The sequence below is a fragment of the Peromyscus leucopus genome, chromosome 18 (genome assembly GCF_004664715.2).
Source record: "Peromyscus leucopus breed LL Stock chromosome 18, UCI_PerLeu_2.1, whole genome shotgun sequence".
NCBI classification, from domain to species: domain Eukaryota; kingdom Metazoa; phylum Chordata; class Mammalia; order Rodentia; family Cricetidae; genus Peromyscus; species Peromyscus leucopus.
In genome coordinates, this window is record NC_051078.1 from 40,580,165 (window position 1) to 40,597,077 (window position 16,913).

General features: G+C 40.9%; 1 protein-coding gene across 3 annotated transcripts in view; it reads left to right on the forward strand.

Annotated features, from left to right (window-relative positions):
• The window catches only part of Ano4 (anoctamin 4), a 395,425-nt gene that overhangs the window by 333,328 nt on the left and 45,184 nt on the right, over positions 1–16,913 (forward strand). For all 3 annotated transcript variants that reach the window (XM_037196832.1, XM_028880306.2, XM_028880308.2), the window contains one exon: positions 7,699–7,759. In XM_037196832.1, coding sequence (XP_037052727.1) covers positions 7,699–7,759 — 61 coding nt within the window. The remainder of the gene's footprint in view (positions 1–7,698; positions 7,760–16,913) is intronic.

The following is a 16,913-nucleotide window of genomic DNA, read 5'->3' on the forward strand; positions in this document are numbered from 1 at the left end:
CTCCAGGCACCATCACAGGATGCTGGCCGTAGTCTGGTGCGAAGAGCGCAGTGTTAGAGTCAGGGCAAGTTCAGTTTATGTTTTTGTAGTTGTTTGAGTGGTTTGTATTTATTACTGATGCCATGTCGGGGTAATGACACAGGTCTCTCGTGACGTAAATTCTGGGAGCATCAATGTGATTTGTGTTGCGTTATTTTTTATAATCCAATGAATTTTATTTTTACCCATGATCTTAGCCAAAAGGCCGGGAAGCAATGGACTTTATGATTTACATTAGAAAAGGTTAGTCATAGAAGGGGTGCTGTCTTAATTTCCTTTCCTGCTGCTGTGACAAAATTCTCTGGCGAACTGGACTTCCTATCATTGGTATTCATAGCAGCCTCAGGTGTCTCATCACTGGGACAGTGAATAAATACATAAGAGAAATACAAAAGGTTGATTCCATCTCACTGACTCCCTCCCAGCACGGGGTCTAGACAAGCTGCTTGACTCCTTTGAACCTTACTCCTCATCTTCAGAATGGAAGTAACAGTGCAATTCACATCGTGTGAGAACTGGACAAGATAATGTTCATTGATCACTTAGAGCAGGGATAGAGTCAGTCCAGCTCAGTGAGAATGCCAGGATGGGGCCTTTTCTCCCAATCTCCTGCTGCCTGTGCAGAGTGTGAAGTGGACTCTGTGTTGAAGATTCCATAAGAGTGATTGGCTAATGAGAACTTGGTGATTGTGGGGAGTTGCAATGTTATAGATCCAGAGACAAATTATTTTGGACAATGTTTTGTCTCCTTTTGGCTCGAGTCTACTTCTGACTTCACATCTCTTTGACTATCAGTTAAAATATGTGAACTGTATTAACTCAGCAGACTATTAGTTTCTATGAACCCAAAACCTAAGGAGATTTTCAGATGTCTACAAAACCTACACCAGGAGGTTCCCTTCTCTGTTGTAACCTGATGTTCCCATCAGTGAAGGTGGTAGATACACTGACTTAGCTTTTTTTTTTTAATCAGGGTGTCATTTATCCCATGGACTAAAACCTACTATTGTGGAATATTAGTTGAAGATGTGTTACATTTGTTTAATGATGCAAAGATGTGTTGCATTGTTTTATGTTGCATTTGTTTAACTCTATGAAGCTGTGTTACTTTGCCTGTCTAAAACATGAGATTGGTGCAGTATAGAGCTGGACGGCCATTAGCTAGGCAGGAGAAAGGATAGGCAGGGCTGGCAGGCAGAGAGAATAAATAGGAGGAGAAATCTGGGAAGAGAAGAGGGAGGAGCAAGAAAAGGAGAAGGGGAGAGGACTCGAGGGGCCAGCCACCCAGCTACACAGCCACCCAGCCACCAAGCTATACAGCCACCCAGCCACCAAGCTACCCAGCTACACAGCCACCCAGGCACCCAGTCACCCAGCTACACAACAAGCCATGGTAAGAAGTAAAGAAAGGAATAGAGAATAGAGAAAGATAAAAGTCCAGAGGCAAAAGGTAGACGGGATAATTTAAGTTAAGAAAAGTTGGCTAGAAACAAGCCAAGCTAAGACAGACATTCATAAGTAAGAATAAGACTCCATGTGTTTATTTGGGAGCTCCATGGTGGACCCCCAAAGAGCTAAGAGAAAAAAAAAAACCCAACAACGTACTATATAGCTATTAATGACCTCAAACTTTGGATTCTCCTGCCTCTACCTCTGAGTACTTGGATTGTGATAGGCACTCCCATATCTGATTGATGTGGCACAGGGGGCAAGTTCAGGGCTCTGTGCAAGCTAGGCAAGAGCTCTACCACCTTAGCTATAGCTCCAGCACCTATGATGACGTCTTTTGCTTTTGTGATTATGAAAGGCTCATGTAGAGCAGGGTGATGACTCAATGTGTAATAGAACCTGCTGTGCAAACCTGAGGACCTGAGTTCAGATCCTGAAAACCCCTGTCAACAGCTGGGTAAGGTCACATGTACCTGTAACTCCAGATGGAGGGGACATGCTGGCTACCAGCCTAGCTTCAGGTTCAGGGGTAAATGTGTATGGTAATAGAGCAGGACTTCCAGTGTAGTAAAGGTGTACGGTAATAGAGCAGGACTTCCAGTGTAGTAAAGGTGTACGGTAATAGAGCAGGACTTCCAGTGTGGTAAAGGTGTATGGTAATAGAGCAGGACTTCCAGTTTCCTCCGGCTTTTGCAGTGCAAACACAGCATAACACACAATGCATGCATGCATTTGAGATGACTGTTGTGACTTGCATAGACAAGGGCAAATCAATGAGCTTTGTGCCTGGTTTACAAGTCTTCAAAATGAGCAATAATTAATTCACCATCTAAGGTTGTTGAGGATAAAATGATTGAAGAAAAAAAACTGTTGGGAACAGGGCCTGGCACATGACTAGCCTATAAAAGTGCCTGCCTTATTACTATAAAATATTAGCCTTGTACCACCTATTGGAATAAACTGTGTCTTTAAAAAAAAAAAAAAAAAAAAATTCTCTGGCGAAAGCACTTAACAAGGGAGGAGTTGATTTGGGCTCACAATTCCAAGATAGCATCCAACATGGCCAGGAAGGCATGGTGGCGGGAAGCACAGTGCATCCGTGGTCAGAAGTGTGGGAGGATGAATCTGTGTTAGCCAGCTTTCTCTTGTTCCTATAGTCCACCACTCAAGCCCAGGGAATGGTACAGCCCACTGATGTGGACGGAGCTTTCCATATCAGCTAACCTAATCAAGATAGTCCCTCCCAGGCATAGCCAGAGGCCTGTCTTCTAAGTGATTCTAGATCCTGTCCAGTTGACAACTCAGTATTACCCATCATAGATGCACGGGTTTACCAGACTACTAAAGGGATCTGTGGCAGAGAAGATGGCTGAAACCCCTGCTCTCGACATTCTGTGACTAACCAGGAACCCAGACACCCACGCGTTATTCTCGGAGACCTCTGCTACATGCAGGCTCTGGTTTTGACTCTACTCTCTATCACTTGTTTGTCAAGAACAAGTTATTTAACCTCTATGATCCTGAGATTCTTTTCATCCACAGAGTGGACATACCCAACAGTAAGATCTCAGTAAATGACAACTGTGGCGAGGTAGCTTTTCTTTATCATTACTGTCAGTAACCAGATCAAGCCCAGCTCCCTGCCCATTGCCCGAGCATAGGTGTTGCCTTTCTGGGACTAAGCTTGTTGTTCTTAAGTGCATTAAGTACCATTCCCCTCTGACCCACTCCATGACACATCCTGATAGCTGAATGGTGCTTTGAAAAATGCTCAGGACATGACACTATGATTTCTGTCATGTGCTATCTCATGCCCCTTTCTCATGGTACATCTTACTTTAACAAAATATTAGATACATCCATCAGATTCCTAGAGGATTTTTTTTTAACTTCAGGGCAGTGTCATAATTGCAAACAAAATCTAGAGTCCAGGTCAACACAGTCTTTCCTAAGATCCACTGCCTATGTGCTTGCCTAGATTCCAGATATAAAAGGGGTTGGCAGACTTTATCAGACACCTGTGATTACGGCAGCCTGGATCTGGCTAATTACTCTGTTGGCTTTGTACTGTTTTGTTCACTTAGGACAAGAGAACACTTGATAGGCAGCCCACAGCCCGCCCATCCATAATGGCTGCAGCCCTGCAGGTGCTGAGTTCTGTGGGCAGAGCCCAAGCTGCAGCAGTCAGCTGGGAGTCTGAAAGGACTGGGGCTCTAAGTATATGTCACAAGAGACCAAAAAAGCACAAAGTGCCTCTCCCTCTCTTTAGAGGACACGTAGATGGAGACTAGAAGGATGAATTAAGCAGAGCAACCTTAGGAATTGCACAGTTAAGAAATCAAGAACCTTTGTCAGCAATGCGATTTTATTGAAAAGTCATGAGATAATTTATGTTTTAAAAGCCTGCTTTTGGAAATCATCAAATTTTTATGGTTTAATATTTGTTTGGTGCTCTGTGTGTGTTTGTTGCTTATGAAAGAATTTCTAATATGAAGAGTTGCTCGAGCAAAATTCCCTTTCTAGGAAATCCTTAATAAGTCCTTTAATTAAGCATCATGAATAGTTCAGAGTACTCAAATTTCCCAGGAGCTTCTGTTAGCAGTAATTCTGCCAGAAATGTAGAATAATCCTAATTCTAATGTTAGGTTATTTCCATAATTGCTAGGTAGCGTGTGTTATTTCTAACCTGCATGTCAATTTTGAGGCAGGTGTTATTGCCATCATTTTTGCTCAGAGAAGTAAAATCTACTCATCCTTACTCATGGGACAGTAAACCTGATAAACATGGGCCTCGGTTTACCAGACCACACAACACGTCTTCCTTACCACCTGAGCTGTATGATGTTTAGACTCTGGATTTTGTGTTTGATCGTCTCTGAAAACTTTAGACTCAAGTCAGGAGTGACAGAATCAGAAGTCTACAAGTTTCCTTTAGAGTCACTTATTAGAAATGTTAAATGTCAAGAGTGAGTCTGTGGGTCTTGTATATCGAGAGTAGATCCAGCCCAGCCAGCAGATGCTCTGCTCTCTCATCAGATGGTACCTTACCCTCATCCTTGACAAGTACAAGAGCCTGAAATCTACCTCCGAGTGGTTTAAGTAGGGAGAGACTGGCAAGCTTATTGTTTTCTGCAAACAAACAACAACAAATCACAAAGTAGCTCCCAGCTTGAAGCTGGCACCCTCCAGACCCCCAGTGGCTCTCCAATACATTTGTGCACACTGTCATTCTGCAGACAGGTTTACTTGCTGAAATGGGAAGATGGCTGTATCTCCAGGTTTCTCTCTTCCTTCCTTCCTTCCTTCTTTCCTTCCTTCCTTCCTTCCTTCCTTCCTTCCTTCCTTCCTTCCTTCCTCCTAAAGTATCCTTGTTGTGCTTATTTTAAATTCTTGGTCTTTGGACTGGGGGTAAAACTCAGTGGTGGTGCATTTGCCTGGCGTGTATGAGGCTCTGGGTTTCATCCCCATCATTAAAAAATTGCTTCAATTTTTGCTCTGTTGTTCTAGAGTCTTTGCTCCTTCAGAAAGTGTCTGCTGGGCTGGGGAGATGGCTGAGCAGGTAAAGCATTTGCCACGCAAGTGTGAGGGCCAGACCTCCGATGCCTAGCACCCACGTAAAGCCCAGGTGGATGTGACATCATGCCTGTAATCCCAGCATGTCAGAGGCAGAGACAGAGAATCTCCTAAGCAAGCTGGCTACATTGACTGAGTCAGCAGGCTCTGGGTTTGACTGGGCGACCTCACCTCAATACATAAGGTGGAGAATAATCAAACAAGATGTCTGGATTTGATCTTATGCCTTCACACATACATGCACACATGGAAATGCATACTTATACTCATATGCATGCCCATACATACACATGCCCCACACTGATCGGTGTGAGACCACTGCCCATCTCCTTGAAACATCTTGAGGTCTTTAGTCACACATTTTGTTAGTATGTGGAGCCTATTCTCTTGCTTTTCTTTGGTGGGATTTGGCCAAGGGAACCATCAGATGAGCTAGACTACCACTTTGCTAGGAACCAGAAGTCCCCATTTTCTCATCTATTCTAATTCCCACTGATAAGCCCAGCAGAAAATTGTCTCCTCAAATGTTTATATATCCTGTCCCAAGGAAGTACTCTGCTGGGTCCTACTGATCATGTACTTCTTGGAAACAGCTTAAGAGACATCTGTTGTGTGGGTGGGAATGATCTAGGCAGCCACAAATGACAGCCACAATTCAACCGAGAACCTACTCTCATGTTACAAGCTACTACATTCACCAAATATCCAGATAGGGAGCCTGAACCCACCATGCACTCTTAGAGCTGTCAGATCATGTGATGCTGGGCGGCCAATTCCAGTGCAACATTCCATCTGGCATATGAAAAGAATAGGATTTAGATACTTGTGTCACATTTAGTGTTTGAACGCAACCCAGCTCTCCTATGTTCAAAGAAAGAAAGAACATAAACTTTTGGAATAATACAAAATACTTGACACTATGATATGGCAAGAAAACACCTATTTATGCTGGGCCTATTCTTTAGGGACAGTAAAGTATACTTTACTAGGGAAATATAAAATGCCTCAAAGGCTATGCTTTATGAAACTATCAGTCATCACTTTGCCATGGCCTTTGGTGTGATTTGGACTGGAGGTAGAAATGAGTATGGCTTTTTTGCAAGAATGGAACTTTAGATCGTATTTTGGTAAAAAGGTATTGCTCACTGTCTTTGGGTTCTAGGAAGTGGGTAAACACAGTGATTACCTCAGACTTTAATGAATGTGAGAGTGAATTTGATAATGGTTCTTGTCTCTTGCATTTACAATGCTGAAATGTAATGTAGCCCACAAAACATCACTTCAAAACTTTAGGAGCAAAGTAGCTATGTTTCTGAAGTAAGTAAATGTAACTGGAGTTCTCTCTAGTCCTGCCAGGCCTGCAGCCACTCATACCCAAATAAACACACAGACACTTATATTATTTAAACTGTTTGGCCTAATGTTTCAGGCTTCTTGCTATCCAGTTCTTATATCTTAAATTAACCCATTTCTATTAATCTATAATTTGCCACATGGCTCGTGGCTTACTGGTACTTTACACCTTGCTTCTCATGGCAGCGGCTGGCAGCGGCTCCTGACTCAGCCTTCCACTTCCCAGAATTCTCCTCTCTGCTTGTCCCACCTTTGCTATACTTCCTGCCTGGCCACTGGCCAATCAGCGTTTTATTTATCAATCAATCAGAGCAACAGTCTTTCCTACCTAGCTATTGCCAAAGTAAACAGGTAGCTGGTTCTCGTTGTATAATGAGAATGTGCTGTGTGGACCCAGGAGTCAGTGTTCATTATGACATTTTGTCAGTCCCCTAATGGTTCTATTCCATTCTAGAAGTCTGAAATGCATAATTTTAAATCCTTAATAAAATTGTATCTAATTTTATAAATTAAAAAAAAGTGCTGGGGATGCTGTGAATGTGTTGCTCTGATTTGGTTGATAAATAAAACGCTGATTGGCCAGTGGCCAGGCAGGAAGTGTAGTAAAGGGGGGGGGGACAAGTAGAGAGGAGAATTTTGGGAAGTGGAAGACTGAATCAGGAGACGCTGCCAGCTGCTGCCATGAGAAGCAAGGTGTAAAGTACCAGTAAGCCACGAGCCACATGGCAACTTATAGATTAATAGAAATGGGTTAATTTAAGATATAAGAACTAGATAGCAAGAAGCCTGAGCCATTAGGCCAAACAGTTTTAATTAATGTAAGTGTCTGTGTGTTTATTTGGGTCTGAGTGGCTGCGGGCCCGGGCGGGACTGGAAAGAACTCCAGCTACAAGTAAATTGTAGACATTAGAAACAGTGTTCGGGGAGTTAAGAACATGTAAACCAACAACATGAGCACCTTCCTGGTCCTAAGTATAGTTATATCCATATCTACATAGATGTATGAGAGTTTTCAGACGTGAAATTCTTAGAAACACGATTGGAGCTGCTGACAAGTGTTCAAATACATGATCCTGATGTAGGGAACAAACTCTTTCCTCCACATCTGAACTTCATCGTCAGAAGACACCCAGCCCCTTCTTGCTCATTGTCAATGGGAATATTCACCAAAGAACCCTTATAAAGCTCACAGCATCACCATAACTTTTTTTTTATGCAGCAGTGAATATAGCAGTTAAAGTGTTGTTCATGAGAAACTAGCTGAACCAATTCTGTTATTCCCAGGTGACCCACCTTTTTGACAATGGAGCTACTGTGTTCTTTGCTGTGTTCATGGCCGTCTGGGGTAAGTGAACAGCAGCCGAAAAGCTCAAGTCGCCCTTATCTGCCCTGTGGCATGTTCCTTTCGAGCCTCACCCTGGATATCAATGGAATAAGCTTGAAAAAATTCAGTTGGGTTTTCTGTGGACAACAAACAGGTCACTGATTTACTTGGTTTACTCTGAAAGTGATAATATACAGGGGAAATATGTCCGATATTTCTTTAAGATCTTGGACAGCTTCATCAATTTCCTTGGAATCATCTGCCATCTCCACTTCTCATAATCCTTCTATGGCTGATAGCTATCAAAGATGTTTGCATCCATAGGCTATCTGTGAATAATCTGGTTCCTGTAGGAGTTCTATCTTCCTTGGTGGAATATGTGACAATATCTCACCATTTTGCTATCCTTAAATCCTCAATGCATTTGTATCCCTTATCAATAGGGAGAGGAGGAGGAAGAAGAACTAAGCCAATGATTTCACAGAGTTTTGGCTACAGGGTTGAGATAAAGATAAAAAATAATACATATCTTGCCTCCCCAGAACATATAGGTATCATGATCAGGAAGTATAACAGGCAACCAGTGCTTAAGTTTTGCCTTTGTTACAAATGAAATGACTTTAGAAAATGAACTTATATCTTCAGTCCATGGTACATAACTTTTTCTGGTCCCAGCCACATATAAAATGGAAGTAGCTTCCAGGCATACTGGTGGATATTAGAAGCGCTTGGTGATAGCCAGGGATAAAGCTGCCGTAAGCATCCTCACCTAGCATTCCCAAAGGCTAGCTCTTCCTTGAACAGTAGTCTACTAGTGATAGTGAGGTATGTTTATGTACAACCAGCAGTCTCCTGGTGTCATTCAGGAAGAATTAAATACAAACCTCCCATACCTACTTCAATATTTCTCCAATTTCAGATACTCACTGATAGATCTTTTGAGTGAGATAAGTTTTATCCTCCCACAACTTAACCTCTAAGGTTATACTGAAGTGAAATTTTGGCACAATGCCCTTTGTCTGGAAGGTAGAATTGTCACCTCTTCCCCAGTAATGCTATTGTAAAAGAGATTGCATTTTTTTTGCAAGTTGTCCAGTTCTATGAATGACAGCTAAGTTTTACCAATGGCCCCTTTGCCCAGATTGACTGGTTGGTGGTGGAGCATGGAGTTGAGAAGATGTTAAGATTACAAATGGGTAGGCTGGAGACTTGACAGCTCTGTGCTTTGGAATATATGCAGTACGAGTCTGGTAGAGTTCCTCTAAGACATTTTTGTCACAGAGGAACACTTTAGGGCAACTCTAGGCAAAGCAAACCTTAGATAATTCACCCTCTAAATTGCTTCATCTTGATTGATAACTTATTGCTTAAGTCCTATGTTATTCCCAGAAATGTGCTTGTTTGAAAGCAAGAATCTATCATCCCAGGTATTCCTTTGCAGAAAGGCATGTATCTTTTGCAGTGATCTAGAACAACCAAAAATAATGACAGTTATACTAATAGTATGTGGTTATTGCTACACACAGTCGTAATCATTGTACATATCTCACTTAATCCCCACCATAACCTTCAAGAAAGCTACAATGCTCATGTAATAGCTGAGAAAACTGAAGTAGAAGCCATTATAAAGCAAGGCCAACAGTTAACATGAGCAGTCTGTCTATAAAGCTCCTTAGCTTTATAAGAGGCATGGGTGTTATTTGTAAGCAGTTGCTTCAGCTTTGGAGATCCCAGCCTCCAGATTACAAAACATAATGTTCATCCTGAACCTCACTTTTGCTGCTTTGGGATGGTGATGTTTTGTAGAGGTACATAAATTCTAAATGGAGCTCAGTCTCATCCTGTCAGGATCATGTCTCAGGATTGACACGTTACAGCGTTTAAGAAAACAAACGCACTCTATTTTCAGGATAATTGCTAAGACAGAAGCTGATGAGACAGAGTGATTTGCAAGACCTCTGGGTGGGTGTGCTGCTGACTGCATTGCTGAACAATCAAACTCCGTTTGGAGCCAGTCTGCCACACTGTCCCCACCCTGGCTTGCATGTTATTTTGCTCATGTTCCCACATGTATGGCAGTGGGGCTCCATGGAGATTTTCAAGTTACAGCATTAACCCAGGATTCTGGACTAAAGGTACAATGTGGCTCTTTCCTCTGTGCCCTTTTGTGTTCACAAGGAGGCGAGGGACAGGATAATTGTGGACTAAATTAGCTTCTCTCCCTAGAGAGAAATGAAGGATCATTAGGAAAGCAGATGCTGGCAGAGACCTGGAAGTCAGAAAGTAGATTATCTCCCTCTGAACTTCATTGCCGAATCCTCTTCTGAATCCTCTTTTTTTTCCTTAATTTTTTTTTTTTTTACTTTTCAATGTTGTTTTTAAAATTAACCCCAGCAAAAAAGCAATGAGGTGAACCGTGGGGCTCCATAACCCTCCAGTCAAAAATGACAAGGTAGTGGTTACTTTGTGCAAATTGAAAGGTTTTGTACAATTTTGTAAGGGATTAGCAAAGGAAATCTGCCTCGTTTTAAATTCATGTTATTGTAATTGGCCTTTTGTTTCTGGAGATTGTATAACTTCATCTTTTGTAATCTTATCCACATGTCCAACAAAAAAACAATATTGTCACATAATTAATAAAAAACATCACACTAAAAGTTAATTAGTTAAAATAGTATTGTATAGTCAAAAGAGAAAAGGCATATGATTAAAAAAATATCCACTATGTGTGGGTGTGTATACATATGACAGTTCATCGCTTTCTCAGAAACCATCAGAATGGATCACTGTTTCCATCTTATAACTGGAAGGACTTAGAAGCCCAGAGAAGCTCCTCGGCTTACTCAAAATTACGAGGTAGCTAATAAGAAATGGAGTCTGGTGTTTTAGCCAGACACTGTCTGTGCTATTCTAGAGCCATTTCCAAGTCTCCTCCAGAGGGCACATCAATTAAGATCTTGGTTAGCAGCAGACTGTACACTCCTTGTCACTGGACACTGGGTGCTGTTGGCTGGTACAATCCCTGGAGTGGTGTGAACTAACATCTACTCACCTGAGGTAGGGAACTGATGACAGATACCACCAAAGTCCAGTTTGGTGGATCCGTGAGTTTTACTAGGGTTACTTACATAAACGTGGCTGAGGCATTACTTAAAGGAGCAGAAATGACTCAAAGCTGCATCACCAGAGCCCACCCCAGCATGGGTGACAGCTCACAAAATCTGGGAACCTAGAGCACACTGTACAGAAGGTGGCTGAAAAGGTTGAAGAGTGTCCTCTGTGGGTAGTTCAGTTGGTCTGAGCTTTTCCCAGTTGGAAGGATGAGGGGTAATGATATATATATGATCTCTATATACCAATTCCTTCCACATATTTCTTTACTCCCCTACTCAAATTCATGACCTCCTTCTCTTTACTGTTTATATATATATAATATATATTATAATTTAATTATTACATATATACATACATATAAGTACAACCTGCTGAATGTTCAGTGTTGCATATAATTTCTTTTTCAGGGCTGACCACTTGATACTGGATAACCAATTAAGGAGCCCACCCCCGGGGGAGGCTGTTTCTTTCTCTTTCAGCAAGTTGCTAATTGCCTGTAGCTCTTGGTCAAGGGATGGGGCCCCATGAGATTTCCACTTCCATACTAACATACTAACTTCCACATTAGTGTGTCTATTGGTGTTATCATTGCTCAGGTCTTGTTTAGGTGGACATATTGTTGAGGTTTCCTGTCTGTAGCTTCCCTGTTATGAGACACGGTCTCATGGCAGGCTCCCTGGTCCTTGGACTTACAATCCTTCTGCCCCTTCTTTCATGATGTTCCCTGAGCCTTAAGTGTGGGGATTGCATTTGCAGTTTCATCAGTGGAGAATGGGTACCCACGGCCAGCTGTTCACTGCATTTGTCGGCCATCTGCAACATCTCCTACTGCTGCAGCAAGGGGCTTCTTGGATTAGAGGGGAGATCTGCATTTACCCTGGAAGATTTGAAGCTAGGGACCACAAATAAGAGACAAACCAGTGCTTGTCTTTATAAGTCTGGGTTACCTCACACATGTATGGTATGTTCTAATTCCATCCCTTTACTGAAATTTTTAATTATTTAGTTCTTCTCTACAGCTGGAGAATATTCCATTAGGTATATGTACCACATTTTCATTACCCACTCATAAGTTCAGTGGCATTTAGGTTATTTTCATTTCCTAGCTATTGTGAATAGAGCAAGCTGTGGACATAGCTGAGTGAATATCTATGTGGTAGGTGTTGAGTCCCTTGGACATATGCCTACAAGTGGTATAGCTGGGTTATCATGCGGTAGATTTATTTTTAGCTTTTTAAGAATTCTCCACGCTGATTGACAGAGTTGCTGTACCAATTTGCATTTCCACCAAAAGTGAATAAGGGTTTTACACACACACACACACACACACACACACATACACACACACACACACCCTTGCCAGCCTTCATTGTTCATGATTCCGTTGATCTTAGCCATTCTGAATAGGATAGGATGAAGTCTCAAAGTTGTTTTCACTTGCACTTTGCAACTTGTTAAGAATGATGAGGACTTGGGAGATGTTTCTTAGCCATTTTTATTTCTTCTTTTGATACCTCTGTGTCCGTTAAGACCAGTTTGTACTGCATACACACACACACACACACACACACACACACACACACACACACACACACACACACTCATGGGTGTGATGTCATAGTTAGCCTAGCAGAGGCCACACCCTTAAAGAAAACTGACTCTCTTTACCATCAATCATCAATAGCTCCCCAGTTAGGGGTAGGACTGTTAAGACACCTCCCCCTCCATGCTAGAACCAGCTTGCTCTTGTGCAGGTCTTGTATAGGCAACCATAGCTGTCATATGTTCATGAGTACAGTGGTCCTATCATGTCCAGAAGACACTACTTTCTCTCAAGTCTTCCCAAGGTGGCCTTCTAGCTAGTACCCTGCCTCATTTTGATGTCCTTCTCCCTGACACATTAAGACCATTATTTTGGTCCTGGTGACTCCAAGCAATGAGCTGATGTAGCAACCCTGAGTGAGCTACAGTTATCTCCCAGTTATCACAGCTCTTCGCTGTCTTTTAGCCATGTGGGTAATAGTTATTTTATTATATTTTAGTAGTTAAGCCCTCAAGCATGAAAGTGAAAGTCCTCAGACCACTGAAGTTTGGTACCTTTTTACAAAAAGGAAGCACACCCTTAATAGGCCCCATGAAACTGTAGTCCCTTGGAAAAAAAACCTCCAATGCCTGTGGGATTCCCTCAGCTACCAGCTCAGAAATGTCAGCATTCCCAAAGTTAATGTGTCTTGGAGAAACGGTATTCTCTTCCATACTTTTCCAACATCGGTGTATAATACAGAATGTGAAAATATATTTGGGACAGAGAATATTTTAAAATGACTCTCAAGAATCCCTGGGGGCTGGAGAGATGGCTCAGTGGTTAAGAGCACTGACTGTTCTTCCAGAGGACCTGGGTTCAAGTCCCTGCACCCACATGACAGCTCACAACTGTCTGTAACTCAAAAATCTCACATCCTCACATAGTCATACATGCAGCAAAACACCAATTGCAAATAAAATAAAAATAAATAAATTATATTTTAAAAAAAAAAAGAATCCCTGTGTCAATCGGGCAGCGGTGGTGCATGCCTTTAACACCAGCACTCAAGGAGCAGATCCAGGCAGATCTCTGTGAGTTCGAGGCCAGCCTGGTCTACAGAGCAAGATCCCAGACAGGCACCAAAACTACACAGAGAAACCCTCGAAAAAAAAAAAAAATCCCTTTGTCAGGATGCTTGTGAAACCAAATGTATTATCATGTCTCATTTAAGCGTGGAAATCATTACATCTAACCAATTATTTGGGACTTTTGAATTAATGGAGTCAATGGTTGTTAAGTGAATGGAGGGAGGTGCCTGGTTCTTGAGAACCATTTCTTTCAGCTTGATTAGCCAGCAGTGTTTGATCCTATTACATAGAACACCCCTAGACACTGGGTTTCCATCAGGATGTTTTTAGAGTGTTTTATGGGAGATCAGACTTTAACAAATTGGCTTCTCAGGCTTTTACTCCCTGAGTTGTGAATCCCTTGTCCTGCATATAAATTCATGTGCTCATCTCAAAGGTGCTGGCACCGACAGTTAGCTTTGATCTTATTAAAATATGTCTTCATTCCTGGCTTCCTAGACTCTGGAATTAACTCATTTTGACATATCACAGTATCTCATAAACTTTTCAGCTTCTCATTTGCATGATTACACTAGCCTCTGTTGGGTCTCGTAAATTAGTAAACATGTTACAAAAATAGGTTGCTTGGGTTCTTTAATAACAATATTTAATGCTGTTAGTTTGATGCTGATAAGGTTTATGTGAAGATTTTTATTTTTTTTTTCTCTTGAAAATTGTGAGGCTTTTTCTGCAACCCAGCCAATGAGAACTGAGAAATGTCTGCCGTTTTACCTGGTGCACCGACCTCAGTTTGTTCCAATCCCCAACTCCCTACTAAATGATTTTTCCCCTTCTTCAGTCTTGTGCTCTGTGGCCTTCTTAGCTTTGAGTTCATAATTCTTAGCTCAGTGCCTTTTGTATATGTGGATTTTACAAGTGAGGCTGTTAGGAATTGCCCTCCCTGCTCTGTTTCTTATGTCTTGGGAGAAGCATACTGGTCTAGTTCTCCACGTCTTATCCAAACAAACATTCTCAGAAAGTTATAAAGGACTGATAAAAAAAATTAAATCTGTTAGCGTTACTAGTTTCATTTTTAAAAAGAAATTAGTATTGGTGGGGAAAGTGGTTGTGTGTGTGAAGTAATTCATTCTACATTTCCTCAAAAGTGAGAACCTTGTTTATTTATAATAATAATACATTTATTAAATCAATAATAAATTATAACCAATAATAATTACTATCAACTATTGGATTATTATCATTTTATTATTCTTATATTATTATTATTATTATTATTATTATTATTATTATTATTATTATTATGTCCTGGAGAGCAACACCAGAACCATATGTTTATAAAACAAGGCCTCCACCAACCTAGCTGGGTCTCCAGCTTTGAGTCATCGGATTGGCTTGGGAGCAGCCAATCATCATCAGATGCTTTGGGAGAGGTCCCCCATTCAGAAACAAAAGTTACCCATTCCTTTCATGCATACTGCCAATTTTACCTAGCCTTTATTCTTGTTTTTATTCATATAAGTGGAACTCAAGCTTTTGACAAGTTAGCAGGGAGTTACACCAAAAGATCTGTAAGTCTCTTAATTTTTCAAATATAAGGGAAATGCCTTTAGAGTTATTTCCTAACAAGCAGTATAATTCTTCTCTTGCCATTCCAGAACAGGCATTTTAAATATAAAGAGTCAAATTTCAAAACCAATTATATTACCAGTAGACCAGAAAAAAAAAAAAAAGGAGCATTATATCCCCTGCAGCTTTTGAAATAAGTGTGGGTTTTTCTGGGCCCTCTGGAAGATTACAGATTTGTATGAAGGATACAAGTAAATGCCAGGTTCCCCCACTAAATGTATTACCCTGGAATAGCCCATTCATATTTATAGCTGTTTCAGCACAATACCCACCCCCCTCAAAAAATTGGAAAAATAAACTTTCTCTTTCTCTTAGAATCTTGTCACTTCAATAGAAGTTTAGATTAAAGTGTAACCTAGTAGTAAAAAGACAGATGACAAATCAGAACAAAATTCCGGCTCTGTCGTTTCCTAGCTGTGTGATGGTTAGGGAACACAGCATGGGAATTAAGAGATAATCAAAGGGAAGAGTGTTTCTGCCGAGCATCTCTAAATGCCTATGTGAGATGGGGTAGTCACTCAGCGGCTTCTTTCTTCTTGTTTACAGAATTTAACCATTGGCTGTATTTTCCAGAAAGAAGCCAAATCAGCTTTAATCCACAAACCCCTGGCCTTCCATGGAATCTAAGCAGGCAGTCCTTATTTTCATTCAGATGAATGGCTAGGTTTCTTCTGTCATATGCCTTCATCTTCTCTCTCCATCCAGGAAAAACTAAACAAAACAAAACAGAGAGCCTGAGGAAGCATTATCTATTGCCTTCTAAATCTTCAATCCCAAATGAAGCCTGTTATTTAGGATCATGTGGATTATAGCCATGTCTAGTTTCAATAAATTAATGTAATAAATGGCTGTAGTAGAAATTGTAACAACCTGCTGCAAATTTATTTGAAATTGACAATGACTGTTCTACTTCAGAAAATAATTAAGTATAGTGTGTATCTTCACCATTAAGTGTCCCATCACAATATCAGTCTTCTCATCTGTATATGATTCTAAGCTAAAAAGTGTTCTGGCCTAATAGTGCCTTGGCTGTAATTTGTTTGGTTTTGTTTGTTTTCTTTCTATTTTAATTACCTCTGGTCAACCATGATTCAATAATATTAGATAGAAAATTCCAGAAATAAGTTACGTTTTAAATTGTACACTGTTCTGAACTAGATGATGAAATTTTACACAACCCACCTCCATCTCTCCATGGGGGTGTGTCAACTCCATCCAGAGTATCCACGTTGTATGGATACTCATCTTCTAGTTATTCCGAGAGGCCACCTCAGTTATCAGATTGAGTGTCACAGTATGACAAGGCTTGTGTTGAAGTTGTTTTTCTTATGAATGGTCTTAATAACGGACCTGAAGAATACCAGTGTTGTTCCTGTGTATATGCCAGAGAGATGTTATAAAATGCTTCCTGAGTAAAAATATGGGAATTCTCTACTCAATGAGAAAGAAAAAGTGAGTGTTGGGTTGCTAATATCTGCAATAAGACCAAATAGTAAAAGGTGTAGAATACACACACTTTGGTACCATATACAATTTCAGGCATCTGTAGAGGTGTTGGAATGTATACCACACAGACAGAAGAGGTTGCTGTATTTGAGCACTAATTTACATAAGTCCTACCCCCATTCCTACCTGTGCTAAGAGGGGAGACGTCTTGTATTTTCCTAACATGTCAACTTAATGTCACAAAAGGATTGCTGTTTGGGATTGAGGTTAATGCCTCAGGTGAACCTCACTGTGGGAAGATTAGGTAATAGTACAAAGCAGGAATGAGGGTAGAAAGGAAGAGAAAATGAAAATCCCTCTTTTATAAGTAAAATTA